General features: G+C 46.8%; 1 protein-coding gene across 15 annotated transcripts in view; it reads right to left on the reverse strand.

Moving 5' to 3' along the window:
* Positions 1 to 18,641, reverse strand: part of Ralgps1 (Ral GEF with PH domain and SH3 binding motif 1) — a 231,799-nt gene that overhangs the window by 131,922 nt on the left and 81,236 nt on the right. For 12 of the 15 annotated variants that reach the window (XR_012911829.1, XR_012911828.1, XM_075985917.1 and 9 more), the window contains 3 exons: positions 17,045 to 17,128; positions 7,268 to 7,357; positions 4,900 to 4,992 (listed from right to left, as the gene is read on the reverse strand). Coding sequence is in view for 13 of the 15 variants with exons in the window: in XM_075985917.1 (XP_075842032.1) it covers positions 4,900 to 4,992; positions 7,268 to 7,357; positions 17,045 to 17,128 (267 nt within the window). In the remaining 2 variants the exon portion in view is untranslated. The remainder of the gene's footprint in view (positions 1 to 4,899; positions 4,993 to 7,267; positions 7,358 to 17,044; positions 17,129 to 18,641) is intronic. The other 3 variants (XM_075985926.1, XM_075985925.1, XM_075985930.1) reach the window with 1 other exon arrangement.

An 18,641-nucleotide genomic window follows, 5' to 3' on the forward strand; every position in this document is an offset into this window, starting at 1 on the left:
AGAGCTAGCCAATAAGAAACTGGAACTAATGGGCCAGGCAGTGTTTAAAAGAATACAGTTACCGTGTAATTATTTCGGGTAAAGCTAGCTGTGCGGTGCCGGGGACGCAGCCCACCACTCCTATAACAACAAATGTAGAACTTCTAAGAGCAGTTCCAGGCAGGCTCCTGCACAGTGTCAGGAGCTGTGACCAGGGGCTTCCACTATTGCCTTCCTTGGCCTTCCACCTCATCTGCTTTACCTGGCTTAACTTCCATAAAAGCAAGGCTCAAAGCCACCTGAAACTGGTAGCCAGGCTCCCCCCAGCCTCCTTGACCATGTCACAGGGGAAGCTGTCAATAGTGCTTCTAAAGACACAGGGAGCAGCAGCACTTCCTGGACAAACTAGTGTCAGAGCCAAAACATGGGAATGAATGCCACACATCTGCTGGCTTCAGGTGTCTGCCAAGTGGCTTTAGGTCTAGATGAGGAACTGCCCTCTGTAGTGCCACACTCAATGACCCTGTCTCACTGGACATGAGAGTGAGAATGTTGATCCTGAATGGTGTCCTCCAGGTGACAGTCTGTGCATCAGGCCCGGAGCAGCAGTGATCTCCATGTCAAGGACATCTGCGGTCACTCTGCTGCTGCAAGAGAGAGTCAAACTCTGGACCCATTTAGTAGGAAAGAGAGAAGCTTTCTGGGCATGTGACAGGCCAAGCAGAACGTGCATGTGGCACATGGAATGTAATGGGTGACTCCCCGACACTTTAAACCCCAAATCCCATGGCCCAAATCTCTCAGGAATAAGCCAGTCTCTTCCCAGGATCATTGTGGTTATAAAGGAGATCTTGGCAGAGCTAGCCAGCTGTTCAGACTTAAACCTGGGGCTGCCTCTTCTACCCTGTCCTCCCTCGACAATCTAGCCACAGTACTTCAAGGGGCTCTCTCCAGAACATACGGTGTATCACTCTGTTCTCTGATTCCTGCCACACTCTATACCACTTAGTTCCTGGACTCTGCCCTCACCCACTAACGGGGCCCTAGTTTCTAGTCTTGGTCTCCTTCCCACTTTTTTTTAAAGATCCATTTATTTTTATTTTATGTGCATTGGTGTTTTGCCTGCATGTATGTCTGTGAAGGTGCCAGATTCCCTGGAATTGGAGCTGCAGACAGTTGTGTAGGTGCTGTGAATTGAACCTGGATCCTCTGGAAGAGCAGTCAGTTCTTAACCGCTGAGCCATCTCTCCAGCCCCACTTGGTCTCCAAGTCTCCTAATTTGTTTTCTACACATTAGTAGTGGTGATTAAAGAACACAAAAAGCAAGACTAAGTAAATAGATCATGTACATCTCCTATTTAAAAAAAAACCTTTCTGTGCACTTAGAATGGTATTTGGCCTCTATCCTAGGATGAGCCCAGTCACACTGACATGCAGGTGTTAATGACACTGAGTTCTCCCTGTATACCTGGGCACCAGCTCTCCCCATTCCTTCTCCTCTGTAGCTGTCCTGCTTCCGTCATTCAAGCCTTGACATAAAGGGCCTCATGTGGGGCACTCCCCTGAGTGTCTTCTCCATCCACACCTGCTATAGTCTGATTTTACTCCTGTCTCACTGCTCCTTGCTCATTATTCATGCATTCAACCAACATCTCTTGATAGCTCTGTGCCAATTTCCAAGAATGGTGCATATCTTTCCCAGAAGACATGAAAGCCATGAACATGAGACCTGAACCTTGAAACCTGGCATGGAAAAGACATTTGATGGGCATCTCATCTGCAGAATAAATGAGAGCTACAAGCTGATTTCCTGTGTGCTTGGGAAAACAGAGTTGGCTGGGACAGCTTCTTGCTTAGGCCTCATGGCTTTGAGGCAGCAATATTCCAAAGTGGCCCCACCTCTGGAATAAATCACTCACTGCTTTTGTGTTTTCCAGGCTGACCATGACTCTGTTTATGGATCCAGCCACCATTTATTTAGATCCTATTGTGTGCAGGCTTATGCTCAACCTCAGTCAGTTCTTTCTGTGGCCTAGTTATGACCTGACTGACCAGTATTAAAGGTTACCCACATAGTTTAGCCAGGCAGCAGGCTTCCTCTCATGCCTGGACACTGCCACCCTTTTATGTAGGCTTCCAAGATATCCGAAGTTTCAGTGCACTCCCAAGGACAACACTTTAAAGGCAAAACATGCTCAGTGACCCAGCCATGTGCAGTGTTACAGTCACATTTCTCAAGCGCATTTTGTAAGCAATGTATAGTCCTACCTGCACTGATCTGGTGTCATTACACCTTCCACCATCACAGGTGTCCATGCAGTGGGCCACCAGACTATAGGATTCAGCAGGACCAGGCTGTGTCCCATTGGTATTGACACTTGCCATCTCTGAGATCTTTGGCCACCCCACTTCAGTTTCCTCTTTCGCAAAACCAAGGACCATGAAAACACCAGATGTATGGGCTGTTGGAATCCCTTGTTCTCCCTATCCTGTGGTTCCAGCTCAAGCAATACGAGAAGAAGGAAGAAGCTACATCTCTATGCCAATCTCATAACCAAACACCAAGAGCAAAGGAGAATGCTGTTAAGAACAAGATAGTTCAGACAAGTGTGTGCTGGATGGCACCAGAGATAGAAGAATGCAGGAGGATGCAGGCAGGGTGGCAGAGCACATGGACGCTCTATCACATGCTATAACAGAGGATCATCTTTTCCACAGAGTCTGGGGACAACAGCTGAGAGCGGAAGGGGAAGGGTTGGGCCTCACTGTTCACCAACGCTCTGTACCAAGGCTGCCCTTGGATCAACAAAGCATCTGAGTGGCAGGGAACAGATCTAAAGCAAGGCCAGGTAGTAGCTTTTCCAAAAATGAACCAACCACCCCCTGCCCCAACGACCTGGGAATCCTGAGGCTATAATCCATACAATGTTCACAGCCTTCTCTCCCTGACATTTCTATTTTCTAGAATGTTATGTCTTGCTACATTCTACCTTGGCAAGCAGTCTTCTGTAGCTTGGGAAGCAGCCGGGCTGCCAGCCCTTAGACACAGTGGGATGATACCCTACAAAAAGAGATGACTGCAGCCCCAAGTCTCCTGATCATTGGTAGGATGGAACCACAGTTCTTTGCATTCTGTCAGCACACATCCAAAGATGGCAGAGACAGAAGTCCTAGGGAATTGCTTAGTTCAGGATCCCCAAGTATGGGGGCTCATTTTCATCACAGCATAGATTCAAAGCTGCAGTGCATGGTCCAGTCCAGTGAGCTGTGCTTGACAAACCACACAGTCCTAATGCTACTCTGACCTGACACTGTCCACAGCCCCAGCAGCAGACAGTATCCTCTGGGATACACTGAAGCTTCCCTGAGAGTTCTGCTTGCCCCAGAGTAGGTCAACTTTCTGTGGAGAACCTGGAAATAGCCCTAGCTACTCCTATCATTTTATTCACTCTGCCCTCCCCCAAGAAGCTCCACCCCCCACCCCAAGTCATAGCATTGTTCATAGTAAGGCCAATGCACACAAGAAGATTCGAAGCTCAGTCCTCTGGGTACCTGCAGGGCTCCCAGTAGCCCAAGAAACAATAACAGCGTCTCGACAATAGAAAAGTCATTTTAAAAAGTATCCCCAAAAAAACTTCTAAAAAAAGCCTCACTGCTCCAATGGCCTTAGAACCACAGGACTGGCAGCAACTGCAGAGACAGCAGCTTCCAAATTTGCTTTGACCCCCAAACCAGGCCTCATCTGCAATTCACTCAGAAGCCCCATATACAAACAGGCTGCTCTAGTGGAGGCTGGATCATCTTCACTCCTCTCCTGAAGCTCCAGATGGTCTCTAAGACAACGTAAGGACCTAAGGGGTTCTGCAAAGCACCGACAGAAACCCACTATTCCAAGTCAACTGTGTAGAGCATGGATGGGAAAGGAGGCCCAGATTCTGAATGGTATATGAACGAAAACCTAGTTCCCAGACTCCAGGCTAACATTTCTCTCACCACTCTGCTACAGCCAGGTATCTTGCAACTGGAAGAAGCAAGGCCCATTTTAGATTGCCTACAACATAAATCTTACATATCTTAAAGGACCCTGAGCCAGCCAAGTAGGAAAAGGAGTCCAGCCCCAGACTAGCAGAAAGAAAGTTGGAAATGAGAGGAAGAAACATGTGTAGCAATTCCATACAGTTCTGTCAGTTCTTGGGACATAAACAGGTCTTGAAAGGTCTGGGCTGTGCCCCTATGAGAGACTCTGGAGCAGGCAGGCCAGGAGGTAAATACTAATGAGCTGTGGAAATAGCAGTTACTTCTCCCATGTCAGGCACTGTGCCAGCTAAGGAGGATAAAGAGGTCTGAGATATTTTTAAAGTATTTTTACAGCAGAAAAACTTTCCTACAGACTCAATTATATAACTATCAGACTCCACCTCTGAGCTGAGATTATCCAAGGCCTCAGGATGAAAAGGAAAAAAAAGGAAAGAAATCATTTTTTCCTACATGAGGGTCACAGGTTTCTCCAGAGAACTCTGAGCTATATGGCCAGTGACCCAGGGCAGCTGCAAGCCATCAATCCCCAGACCTTCTCAAGGGCAATTTGGAGCCTGCCAAAGACCAAAAAGAAAAAAAAAAAAAAGAAAAAAAACTGGCCAAGCCAAGGGCAGAAGTCACATGCTGAGGCGGGCCAGCATAGATGATTTCGACAGGTCCAGGAAGATCTGTTGAGGGCTTCCAAACCCAGGCACTTGCGCACCCTACTCATGCCCTGGAAGCCAGATGAGGCTGTGGTCTCTGGGGCTGTGGAAATACCCAGGGACTATCTCCGCAGTTCACAGTGACTGTCTTTAGCAGAGCACATACCCAGTGAGAGAAAGCTCAGGGCTTAAGGCATGCAGACACTCAGCAAGGACAGGCTGAGGGAGATTAACTTACAGCCCAGGTTTTCGTCAGTCTGAAGATGGGAGCACTCTGTAACGCTGACACCACAGACATGAGAGAATGAAGGTTGTTGAGTTCTAGAAGTTTCTGGGAAACACAAAGATATGGAATACATTATTTTGCTGCCATAGACAACAGAACAAAAACATGCTTGAGTGTTGCCAAATGTTGTCATATTTATGAAATTCAGTTACACTTAAAATATCTCACACAGAAAATATAGTTCTACAAAGTTTATAGGAAACATATGATCTTTTCCTCTCATTTTTTAAAGAAGGTTGAGTCCCCATCTGAAAAATTTGCCAATTTTTATAATCTGACTTGTTTGACTGCTGGATGGAAGCAAGGCTTAAGACTGGATAATTGCTTTGTTTTCATAGTTGACCCTGAACAGGCAGGCTTCTGTGAGAAGATCCCAATGTGCCGACAGCACCAGCAGCTTATACAGCGGTTACCTTAACCCTGGATGGGAAAGAGGCCAGGGGAGACGTTATCAATCTGTGCAATGGTTCTCAGCTGGGAAGGCAAGGCTCAGGATTCCCAGGCCCCAAGTGAGTGAGGACATATGGTGTCACTTCAGTCTCAGACAAGTTCTTTACCATGGAGGGCCACAGAAAGACTCAGCAGAGCTGCGGCAGAAGACCATAGTCTCTAGTCTTGTCTTTTTAGCTGAGGTGAGCAGTGAAGCTTGTCCTAGCAAGAAGATGCCATGGACAAAATCCCAGCTTCTTTTTCTTGTGCCCCTTTGGCAAGTTACCCAGGCCTTCTGCATTTCAGTGTCTTAGAGTTCAACTGAGGGTGGTGACTATGGTACCTGTGCCACCTGAGATGAACATGCCAAACTGCCCAGCTGGGCAGGTCTCTGTCTTCTCTATCTGGAAGGCTCATTTCCACCCCCTCACTCACTGTCTTCCTCATGTGTGTCCTGTGAGCGCAGGGATGAAGTGTTATCTACCACCCCGCACTTGTACCTTGCACAAAGCCTAGCACAGTACGTGAGATAAATCAATTGATAAAAGCCTTTAGGCCTGTCCCCTACCGCTCTACTCCTACTTGGAAGCAGGGCCTTAACCACATAAACTGAGTGCTTCACTTCAGACATCTTGTAACACTCCATCATTATTTCCTGTGTGTAAGAACAGATGCTCCCAGGGAGATTTCAGTTGTGTATCTGAATTGCTGTGCCTGCCACAGACTTTCCTCCCAGTGGCAAGGCATCTAGGGCATTATCTAACCTGTCCCTTTCTCTTCTACAGACTGGAAAACCAACACTCAGGGAGGGAGGGGGCGCACAGCCAACATGACCTTCCTCAGTAAGGGAGGGGGCAGAGATTAAGGAGGGGTCATTTGGGCTCCTTAGGTGGGGACTATGCTCATTTTCAAACAGAAGCCCTATGAGGACTGGAACATGCCCAGCATCCTTTTCAAGCAGCATGAAAAACAGCACCAATCCCAAGTGTTCCCAGAGACTCCATGGGATGGTGAGCTCTGACCCTGACAGAGTTAAAGACTGCTTAACCTTCTGGGGACAGGAGGCACAGCAGCTTCCCTGAGGGTGTGTGTGACTGTGAGTGCTGCTCCACTGGTTAGCTGAAGCCCTCAGCATGGACACTTCGTCTCTCTTCACCGCCCCTTCCCACTGTGCAAATGGAATGGCAGCCTTGAACAATGACTTCGATCACACTGGCACAGCAGCTGTCACACAACCTGGTACCCAAGGCCTGTGTCCAGGACAGCTTCACTCTAGGGTCATGTGCCCTGGAAGGAAGCCATGAACTAGGTAGAACAATGCTACCAAGAAGAGCCTGGCAGGCCCAGGTAGGGGGAACAGGTACTGCTACTGAGCATGACAGTGGTCCAGGAAAGGCCCAACACAGCACAGCCTGACAGTCAGAAATGAGAAGAGAGGAGGAGAAAGGTGGACCCTGATCAGCAGCATGGACAGAGCCTATCAGCGGGGCTCGAGTGGTCCACGCCTTCACTCAGAATGAGTGTGAGGGACCCTGTTGATACAACTGTACAGGACATGACCAGATCAAAAGCACTGGGGCTAACTACAATCTATGGGCCCCCAGCGTGGGCAAAACCCAAAGGAGAGTGGACAGATTCCAGGAAACCACTGGGCCACATGCAGAGACTGGAAGTCCAAGTAAAGGGAATAACTGGCCACAGAATTATAAGATCGGAAGGGGAGCATATTTTTCACACAAGCAGCCAGGTCAATATCAGAAATGGCTGTCTGGAGAGGTCAGGCCACAGCCTTCCACCCGTGATGTGGACCCCCGTCTCCCTGTCTGGAAGGCCCAAAACATCTGCCAAAGTTCTGAAGAAACACATTTTGAGAAATAAACAAACAGCTTACCTTGGCTATTTTCACAAAATGGCTCAGGATTTCTGCCCTTATTTTTAAAGTCTGTGCTGTTAGAATTTCTCGTACAACCCAAAAACTGACCTGTAGAGTCAAATGCACACACAGAGACACACATACAGAGAAGTAGTTAGATGCCAGGCTGTCCATATCACCCTTTGCCCACCATCACTGCAGGGTTTCCATGGGGGCAGTTCCTTGTGGCACCCATGGCCAGATGGGCTCCATATCTGCCCTGCCTCCTCCAGCACATACAGTGTGGATCAGAGGAAGAGGCGCTGTCCTCACCATGCAGCACAGTGCTGGACCCCACTACACATGCCAGTGCTTCTGTAGGTGCCTCAAGGAGGATCGAGACGTGGGAAGAAGATGGGTGACAGAATGGATGGACCAATGGAAATGTGGGCAGAAGTTCAGACAAAGAGAAGTGTCTACTGATGACGCCTTCCATAAGTCCACACTCCAGGCAAGCCGAACGCAAGGAGGATTTGCTGATATTTGCACAGTTGCAACAAACTTTACTTTCTAAAAGAGGCTTGCCAATAATAAGAGATACAGAGTCCTACTAGCCCTGAGGGGCATGAATCTTCTGGAGGGGCATGGGTCAGCCATGAAGGTAGTTTTGATGTAGAACTTTATGCAAACAGGCCTCCTGAGCCCTGGAGTCTGTTGGTGGCAATAAGAAAGTTGTCTATCAGCATGAGACTCACTCACAGCACCAGAGAAAAAACAGAAAGCAGGCAGCCAAGGAATGCTAGGAGAAGCTCAGTGCTTCTCGTTTATGCCTCTCAGCATCAGGACAGTGGTGTCCCAGTGTGCAGAACAGCGTGGCAGAGAGATGGTGCAGCCACATGTACAGGGAAACAGGGTGAGATGCGGAAACTACTCTCTTGACAAGGGAAGAAACGGTGAAGGGTAGCCTGATGTTAAAAAAGCAAGCCTGCTGTACAAGAACACACCTTCTCCTGACTAAAATACTGCTGTGATACAGATAGAGAGCAAGAGATGCTGAGAATAAGCAATTGGCCGTTTTGTTAAGCAGGAGCATCACGGAAATACTGTCTCGGTGTAATTAGTCATGGCTGCCTTCAGATCACATCTGGGTTTCTGTAGAATCATTTTTTCCAGGGGACTGTCAAAATTAAGTTCAGACTCAAATGTTTACCAGTCGCTTCTGGAAGACAGTTATTCTGGGCACCAAACAGCAGAGCGCTGTAATAAACAAGACCATGGTGAACACCTTCAGACATGTTTCTATAGAGTTTTTATTAAGGCCCTAGGACAAGCCCTTGGAAGGTGGATTGAACAAAAGTGTATGTAGAAAAGCATATATAAAGAACCGGGCCACCAAGGATCTGCTGCTAAGTTTAAATGGACCTGTGTTCCCAAACAGGGCTCAACCCATCACAATCACTTCTCTCCGCTTGCACAGGGCACCAGACGGCAGCTCGTGGTTGTGCTCTGCCCTTCCCTCATGCCCATCCAGGTAGCTGTTTTCTGCAGATTTTAGTTGGCATTTTCTTTGTTCTATCTTTTTTCCCTCCTGCCTCCACTTCTTCAGATCTGGGATAAGAGGTGTGCCCCACCACCACACCTGGTTTAAACGGTGCCAGGACTGAAATCAGGGCTTTCTTCACACTAGATAAACACTCAGCTGAGCTGCATCCCTAGCCATGTGTACCACTGCCTGTTTGGGTCCTTTACTCATCTCTCTCCACTGGGACTTATGCCCTCTTCCTGCTACTGTTTGAGAAACAAGAGCAGAGAGAAGAGGCACATCTATACACTAATTTGGGGAGTAGAAATAGGAATATTTAGAACAACAACTTGAATGTGCACATCTACATAGTTAAGGTGTATTCTCTTTTAAAAGATTTACCCTATAAATACAGAAGCATTTTGTGAGCATTTATTTATTTTACTTTTTGGTGTTTCAAGACAGTTGGGGTATGTCATATGAGGCGGGGAACGTGGAACTCACTCTGTAGACCACAACTCAGAGAGATCTGCCTGCCTCTGCCTCCCGAGTGCTGAGATTAAAGACGTGTGCCACCACAGGTCAAGTTTATAAACACTTATAAAGATGATACAATTCAAAGCCCAACGAGGTACCAGTCAGTATGTGGCCTTTGATCCCTCTGTCCATCACACTTCGGAAAGAAACTGCTGTTTGCCCACTCTTCCTGGAGTTGTGCTTTCCCACTCTTTCTGATTAGAGCTATGCTCACCCACTCTCCTCAACAGAGCTATGCTCCACCTTCCTGAGGACAAGCAACTGCATGCATTGAGAGCCTACTATATGGAACACACATCTATTCTCATCACTTATGTATCTGATCATTACTTATAGCAGAATGGTCTTATGGATTCTTAAAGAAACTTTGGTTTGTAGTCCCGTGCTGTGTTATTTATTTTGTGGCTCCAACTGTTCCCACTTTACCCATTTATCCCTAGCATTCGGTTGGCCCCACTACATCTGCCATACCCCAGCTGTGTTTTGGTTCATTGGTCTGTATGTTTCCTCGCTTTTTGGTACTATATATATTACAGGTTCATCATGCGCACAGTCTGTTCCCCATTCTAAAATCAGTCTTTTTTTTCCATGGAATTCTGGTTCCATTCATTAGATGATGCTGTTAGAAAAACCAAGATTAGTTCTATGATTAGTTTGCTGGTAATGGACTACTGATGCTTAGCAACCTCCTCAATTAAAGAGCAAGGAATAGAAAGAGTGTGTATTATGCTCCTGCATATGCACACATGTGTATGTGTGTACAAACATGTGTGCACGTGAACATGTGAGTGTATTTTTATGTGTACGTGCATGCCTGAATATGCATGTGTGTGCATATGCATAGCACATGGGCTTTTGAGTGTTTCTGTGCACGTGCATACCTGTATGCATGCATGTGTGTATGTTTGAGTGTATTTGTAGACCAGGCTGGCCTCGAACTCAAGAGATCCACTTGCTTCTGCCTCCCAAGTGCTGGGATTAAAGGTGTGTGCCACCACTGCTGCACTGTAAGCATCTTTAAAATTCACATGAATTTACACTGTTATCCCCAACTCTACCATTAGCACATGGATTCTAGCTTTCCCCCTTGCTTGTTTGTAACTTCCCACTCCAGAGAGAGAAGCATGCTCCCAGGCTCTGCCATCCACACCTCAGCTGTCCAGTGCCAGCACACATCCTTCAGCACTATTTCATAGCTGTCAACCAGCTTGAAGAGCACTTGGATAGGACACAGTGCTCCTGTGTGTTTCCAGCTTCAGAATTATGCCCCACATAACTCCAGAGCTAACTCAGAGCAGCAACTTTTCCCCATGCCTCCGAAAAGAAGTAACTTCACAACTTTGTAAGCATCTGTTCTAGGGGCCTTCCATCTTCAAGTTGTAGTTTCTAGTTTGTGTGTATTGAAGTCTTGGTGCTATAATGTTCTGTGAGTTTTCACTAAGATACTGTCATGGAGCCACCATTACCCTATACAGAACTGTCTTACCCTCTTAAACATACAAATCTCAGCTAAAGATGTGGTTCACTGGTAAAGCGAGGAAAAAGCTTGAGTTCAATTATGGTACCAAAAAAAAATTTGTCAACAGAAACTCCCTGTGCTCCACCCACTCAGGCCTCTCTCCTTCTCAATCCCCTGACAACTGCTGACTTCATCTCTGTAATTTTACCTTTTCCAGAATGTCATGGAAGGAAAAGAAAGAAAAGATAAACTTCTACCTTGAAATACACATTGAAAAGGCCCATGTCTATGTGACTTCATAGCTCCTTCCACTTTTGTGTAAATACTATCCAGTATGTTTGTCCATGCCCTGCTGAAGACATCTCAGCTCCTTCATTTCAGACAACTATTAACATGAACACTGCTGTTCTAGTGTGTGTGTGTGTGTGTAGGTTTTGAGCCTCTAGGTCAGTGCATGAGGTAACTGCTGAACCACATTTGTGCCATCCTGCATCCCCAACACTGAATGAGTTGTACTGCCCCAGGTCCTCAGCGGCTCTGCTGTGATTCGGATGCATAGGGAGCTGTTGTTGTTCCGTGCCCCGGGTGATGGACACTGAGTATCTACTCAAGGTGACACATCTGAATTGCTGAGGAGTCTTCAGAGTGGACTGTTTCAGACAAGTGCTTTGCACTGTCTGTATCTATCTTTATTCTCTTAAATGCGCCTTTTGCATAATGGAAGTATCTTAGTCTTAATAAATTCACTAATTTTTTTCTTTCACAGGTTGTCTTTTGGTCTCTAACAGCTCACCATCAAATCCAAGGGCATAGAGATTCCCAGCCTATGTCTTCTCCTAAAAGTTTACATCTGAGTATCTGACCTATTTTGAGTTGATTTTTATGAAAGGCTTAAAGTCTGTATCTAAATTCACCTGCACACATGCGCATGCACACAAACACGCAGAAAGTGCACTCTTCAGCTGCCCCAGCACACTCTTGGCACACATTCCATCCCACTGGCCTAGGTTTCCATGCTCTTCTGTCAGCAGTGACTCTGCAGCATTTTCTCTATTCCAGCATTGCACTGGGCATTGCAGGCCTCTGGTCAGTCTACACAACCTTTGGAATACATCTGTTGGATCTCACACACAGCACTGAACCTAAATGTCAAGTGGAGAACTGACGTCGTAATGACACCACATCTTTTCATCCATGAAGACGAAGCCTCTCCCTGTTCCTAACATCTACTCTGATTACTCAATTCAGGGCTTTATAGGTTTCAACTTATAAACCATAGTTCATAAAAATAAACACCTAAATCTTGTTTGTATTCTGGCATTATTACAAACAGTGCTCTCAACCTTCAGACCCAATTCTTCATTGCTAGTACAACTAAAGCAACCCTTTCTGTGCAGTGAATGACCTTGTGTCCCTTGCTTGTACATTAGTGCCATGAGTTTGTAAAAACGGCTTCTTGGTAATTTTCTATAGACAGTCATGTCTATGAATAAAGTTACCTCGATTTCTTTCTCTCTCGGCCGAATGTCTTTTACTGTTCCTGGATGTCTGTGTAGTATTCACAGGACCAGCATGAGAGCACATCGCCTTACCATCAGGATCATCCAGGTTTATGGTTGCTGTGGAATTCTCTAGAAAGTCAAAGAAGTGCCCCTTTCTAATTTATTTTTTAAAATCATGTATAAATGTTGGATTTTATATGTTTTTTTTCTTATTCTGCCTGTTAATAGAATATTTACCCTAAATTTTTGAAATGTTGAAAAGACCATTTGGTCATGAAACTAAATAAGTTTTTATACATAGATACTATCATTGCTGTAACTGGTTTGGGCTGTATAGCTAGCACTTGTTTGGCAGGAGTGTACTAGGACATCCCCTGGGAATGAAGTCCTGCAGATGAGTGGGAAAGAATGACTGTGAAGACAAAGCACTCTATGCAGTTAGTCATCCACAAACAAGACAAAAAACAAATGGGGGAGAAAAGGGAAAGCCCAAGTTTAAGAATAGTGGGCTGGGGGAGATGGCTCAGTGATAACAATGTTAGCAGTGTAGGCAAGAGGACCTGAGTTCAAGTTCCCAGCACCCTCATAAAAAACTGGGAGTAGCTGTGAGGAGCTGAGACAAGAGGATTGTGGGGACTTACTGACAAGCATAGTTGGTAAGTTTCAGGCCAGTGAAAGATCTGGTCTCAAGGGGGTGGGAGAGAGGAAGGAAGAGAAAGATTTCACCTACAGAATGGCATCTGAGCTCAACCTCTGGCCTCTACATGTACACAGATGGATCACTGTCTTCCTCTTGTCGCCAAATCTCACCTTTCTCCTTAGGCAACTATAGCATCTCTGCAAATGAACGTGTCCTCACATCCCTGGACCACTCTGACTACAGCAACTGTCACCTCCTTCCCCACTGTCTAGGGCTGACCAACAGCAAAAACAAAAATCCTATGCTCTCACCACGGACCCCAAACCTCAAATCTAGTCCGTTTCTCCCCTCTTCTCACTCAGTCCCCAGAGCCTGGAGTCTGTTTTCCTCTTAGGCAGACTGTTGTCGTAATTTGTCCTCACTCCTGCCCCTTCTTTGCTTAAAGCCCCCTTGCCCCTGCCCCAATCCTTCCAGCCTGTGTGCGCAGACGGACTGCCCGCATGTCCTGCCATGCTCCAGCCTGCAGGCTCCTAGGTAAGCAGAGACAGTATATGTGCTGTATGTTCTCTCACCCGGGCCACTGTCAGTGCTTAGGACTTTCCAACAGGCTTACATGGTCAGCAAGCTTTCCACCCCATTTCCCCTTTGCCTCCATTTTCCCAGAGGAAGATAAGCCACAGGCCTTGCATTGTACCTACAGGCTGCCTGCAGCTGTGTCTCCCTTGTGACAGCATCTTGCACCATAAGATGTCCCAGGAACACCCCTTTCCCACCTCCTCCAGGCCTGTGTCACATATTCCCTGTCTCTCCTTACCTCTGGCTTTCCCTAGCCTCCTGCACCTGTCCATTCAGGCATAAGCATCCTCAAGGATCTGCCCACTTTTCAGAAAAAAAGCACAACCGCCTTCCTGGACTTGCCACTCCCTCCTCCTCCCTCCCTCCATCTTTAGAGATGCTCTGACAGCATCACCTACACCTGCTCTCTCCATAGATGCTGTGTCTTGCTGCTTGCCTGTGGCTAAGATCTATGGACCCATTACCAGCTCTGTTCTGGCAGCCTGAGCTCTGCATTACCTCACTCTTGAAGTGCACTTCCAGACTCTGCCCTTCTGGAATGTTCTTCCTGCTCTTAAATTTCTTCACCCAGTCTCATGTGTGAACCTCGTCCTCTGCCCACACAAACATCAGTAGTCCTCAGTTCTTGGTCTCATTTTTCCAAGTCCCCCTTGAGAACACTGCTGGCCTGACATACTCTTAAGCTTCAGTCCCTCACTTTTGCTTTACCTTCCTTTTAAGCAGGTGCTTTTAGCCACAGCACAGACTTTCTGAAGCTAATGAATCATTTCCTCTGGGTTGACTACATTTTCTCATTTCATCTTCAAAACCCACTTGAGATGATCCATGAGTCAGATGAGTGCAGAGGCCAGAAGCCAGTCCAATATCCTATAGCTAACAAGCAGTGGCTAAGGCTCAAACTTGGCTTCCCTGCACACACTTCAAGGCAGCACCAAACCCCCAAATCAAATGCAATTCATGTACGTGTACTTTCTAGAAGCAGGTTCAGCTATGATATTGTCAGGTCCTCCTAGTAACACGGAAGGCCAGGATAAACTCCAAGGGGTAGAGACATAACAGACCTTGGGTGAGCCTGGATGAGCTCTACCATCCTGCTACTCTGTGAGTAAACTCTGAAGCACTCAGATCCCATGGAGGAGCAAGTGAACTGAGCAGGAAACTTGTACTAGGTCCCAAATCCTCCAGCAACATCCTTCTAGCCTTCTGATCTTCAGATTTTTTTTTCCTAGAACCCCTCTGAAATATCTGCAGCCTACTACTGCCTAACTTCCTGTTACCCTTACAACAGCTCTGTAAGGTGGGTGCTGTTGCTATTCTTGGGTGCGGATGAGGAAACTGAGGCTCAGAGAGGTCAGTGGGCTACTAGCTCTTATCTGGAGTCTGATAAGGAGTCTCATCGTCACATGGTTTAAGTCCACTCATAAGTGGACCAGTGAGCTCATCCCAAAGACAGCAGTCCCGGCAGCGGGCCAAGGCTGGCCTCTGGCCAGTTTTCAAGCCAAAGCTCCCAGGCTGTGTCCAGAAGCTCTGGTTCTCCATGACCTGCATTTCCTGGAGTGTTCTGCTTGAGAAAACATGGCTTAGCTTCTGGATCACTGCACCACTTGGTCTGGGTGGACACAATATAATTGTTTGCCACACAGTTATACTGACTTTGCCAAACTGACCTGGCACCCCTGTGTAAAACAGATCACAGTGTCCCCAAGGACCCACCCTTTGTGAGGTCCAGGGCTGCCTAGAGGTGGGGTTGGCTCCCAGTCAGAGTTTTGTTAAGGAAACTATGAGTCCTCTGACATTGTGCACACATCTGGCTTTTTCTTTTCTTCCTTTTTTGTTTTGTTTTTGAGACAGGGTTTCTCTGTGTAGTCCTGTCTGTCCTGGAACTCAGTCTGTAGACCAGGCTGGCCTCAAACTCAGAGATCCACCTGCCTCTGCCTCCTGAGTGCTGGGATTAAAGGTGGTACCACTGCACTGGTCTTCTTTTCCTTTTTTTTAAGATTAAGCTCAGTTTGAAAGGAAAAGATTTTCAATACAGAAAGAAATCACTTCTCTATTTAAACAAACTGTGAAGCCTATCATACCTCATGAAACAAACAAACAAACAATGCCAGCCCCAGCTTTGATCTTCAGACTACAAGTCAGTGCCTGCCTGAGGATCCTGCCGTCCATGGACGGATGCAGAGGCTGCAGATGGCTGCAGAGGCTGAGCAACAGTGATGTACAGGGACAGGCATTTCTTAAAGGTAAGGCCCAGCTGAAACCGAGACCCCGAGGAAATGTGGGCCCAAGCACCCAGAGGGTCAGCCACACAATAATGCAGCCTTTAGGTCACTGTGCTCATTGAGAAGAATCCACTGTGGAGGTTGGTTTTGCAAAAGGAACCTGTGGGAGCTTACTATCAAAGTACATGCTCTGGAGGTTCTGGTGGAGAAATCAGAAGCACTGTTCCCTTCAACTGGTCCATTTGCCTCTGAGTTTCTCATTTGCTCCTAGGAGCCCATATCTTCCACTGCAGGCGGTAGGTAGCTCTTCATACCTGGATATAGCAAGCTTTCTTGTTGGACTATCTTTGGATTGCTAGCCCACAAATAATGACCTGGAGACTTATTATTAATTATGAAAGCCTGGCCTTAGCTTACTTAGGCTTTTTCCCAACTAGCTCTTACAACTTAAATTAATCCACTTATATTAATCTATGTTCTGCCACATGAGGTCACCTCTCTTCCATCTTGTACCTCTTGTTTCCTCTCCGTGTCTGGCTGGCAACTCCACCTTTCTTCTTCCCAGAGTTCTCTCTCTGCCCAGAAGCCCTACCAAAACTATCTTGCCTAGCTATTGGGCATTTAGCTCTTCATCAAACCAATCACAGTGACACATCTTCACATTCCAGAGTGCTAGCTGGACCAAGTCAGCATAGAGAGTGTGGGGCCAGGTGGGTCAGGACACGAGGAGGAGCAACTCCAGAAGCATCTCCTGACCATCCACTCACTGCTTCACATGTTCACCGAGGGCCCTTTACACACAAACCTAACACTGACAAGGTAGTAGGGACATGATGAACAGGACAGGACACACAAAACAAAAGCAGTTGAGTTGAGGACCACATGGAGAAATGAGGGGATGTGTGATGGGGAGACCTCAGACAGGTTGGTTGCTCCCTGCAGAAGTGATGCTCAGGCTAAGATCTGACTTCGAGTTAAGCAGAAAAAAAGAGTCCTGGACCAAGAACACAGGACATGGGAACCGGGGGCCTACTGGGACATAGATATGGCAGAGAGGGCAGGCCATGATGCTGGAGCCTGGAGAAGAAAGGAGGCAGAGAAATGAGGCAAGAAGGGAAAGCAGAGGCTAGATTCCCCGCCCCTGACCTCCCAGAACCTGGGCTTCTGTACGGTGGCATCAGCACAGGAAAGGAATGTTATTACTCACTTTGTGAACCAGACTGAATGGATAAATGGATGGCAGTGGGCGGTCAGGAAAGAGCTCTGGGACCCAGGGCCAAGAAGCTTGGACTGAACCCTGAGGGCTACAGGTACAGTGAACTGCCATGAGGACAGAACACTGCAGGGACGTTGCTTACCTGGTTGAACCTCCGGGTAAAGGCCACAACATTAGGGGCAAGACTGTGTTTCTCCTTCTTACTCCATCCGCAGCTGGCCAATTCCTGGGAAGCACAGAGTGGGTGTCAACAGGAATTCAGTAAGGATGCAAAATACACAGGCATCTGGCTGTAAGGTGAGCACAGAGGTGGGCAGGGCTGAAGCTTGGCTGTACCTAAACTCAGCAGATGGAGGAGGAAGGCTGGGTCTGAGGTGAGGATACACACAGGCAGACTCGGGGGAACAGCAGAGACATGGAATACTCTCCCCTATAACTCTGCTCCAATTTCCCAAGATTTCTTTGCCAAAATATTTACTACTGTCATTCTGTCAGCATCTCAGGGACAAAGAGAAGAAGCCTTCTTATAGTGCAAACTGTCTGTGGAGGGGTGTAAGTGTTTAATCCCGTAGGACCCACCCTGTCCTAGACATGGCTCCAGGGCTCTAGGCTAGCTGAAAATTAAAACTAGCTGAAGAATCTTACATTTTGTTGTTCACATGATATCCTCCATTCTTGTAACCAGGAAAAGTCCTTGGCCAAACCCTCAACAACCAGAGACACTTCTGGGATTTCCTGCGATTCCTTCCTGAAGCTGACCCCTTCCATCTCTTGTACCCCCAAAGAGACCGAAGAGAAAATTATCACTAGTGTGGGAGCATATATCCACTTTCCCAGCAGGTTTAGCAGTGTGATTTGATGAATCAAAGTGGCTAAGTTTTAGCTGTCACCAAGGCTAGCTCCTGTGTGGACAACAGGAGCAATTGTGTGTGATCATGTAGAGGCAGGCAAGCACAGGTTAGAGTTCAGCAACCCAGGACTCCACTTGGTATGGGCTGTGCACACGCCCATCTTTTAATATTGTGCCTGACAGCCCAAGACTTCACACCTGCATGTACCATACACATCCCTCTTGAATAATCTACCTAGCAACCTGCTAGAGAGCTAGAGTGCCCACCTTTGCTGAGCTGCAAGCGCTCCCTTCTTTGAACAACAGCATAAATTTCTCTTGCCATTTAACAACCATTAGACAAACAAATTGTATTAAATCATACTTCATTTATATTCAGGTATGAGGCTGCTGGCCCAATCCAGCCTGAACTAGTTTAAGTACCTGAACAATAAGGCAAACTGTGTCCTCTAAGTGAACTTTTGGGGACTATCCCGCATTTACCATGCCATGCCTGTGCATAATTAAGTAGGCATATGACTAAAATCAGATGCATTATGGGAAAAGACATGTACAGTAAATGAAAGTTTACATAATGTAAACCTGCCAGTCAAAACAGAGAAAAACCCATGCTACAGCCCTTAGCAACCAAACTCCTTCTCTTGAACCCCATAAAAGGAAGCCCCAAATAATAATCAGAGATCTTGAGTCCCCTATTCGCAAGGCCACTCTTGACAGAATGTTTCTTCCTGTAGTGAATATTATTTTGATCCAATAAAGTTTCCTTGCCACTTTTGTAATCTGAGTCAACCTTTATTTCAACTCTCTAAATAAGGGGCCAAAAACTAGGAACCACCAGGGACAACTTGGAGACTATTAAGGCCAAGGCAAGGCCAGCATCTCCAGCCTG

Source organism: Microtus pennsylvanicus, chromosome 9, assembly GCF_037038515.1.
Source record: "Microtus pennsylvanicus isolate mMicPen1 chromosome 9, mMicPen1.hap1, whole genome shotgun sequence".
NCBI classification, from domain to species: Eukaryota; Metazoa; Chordata; class Mammalia; order Rodentia; family Cricetidae; genus Microtus; species Microtus pennsylvanicus.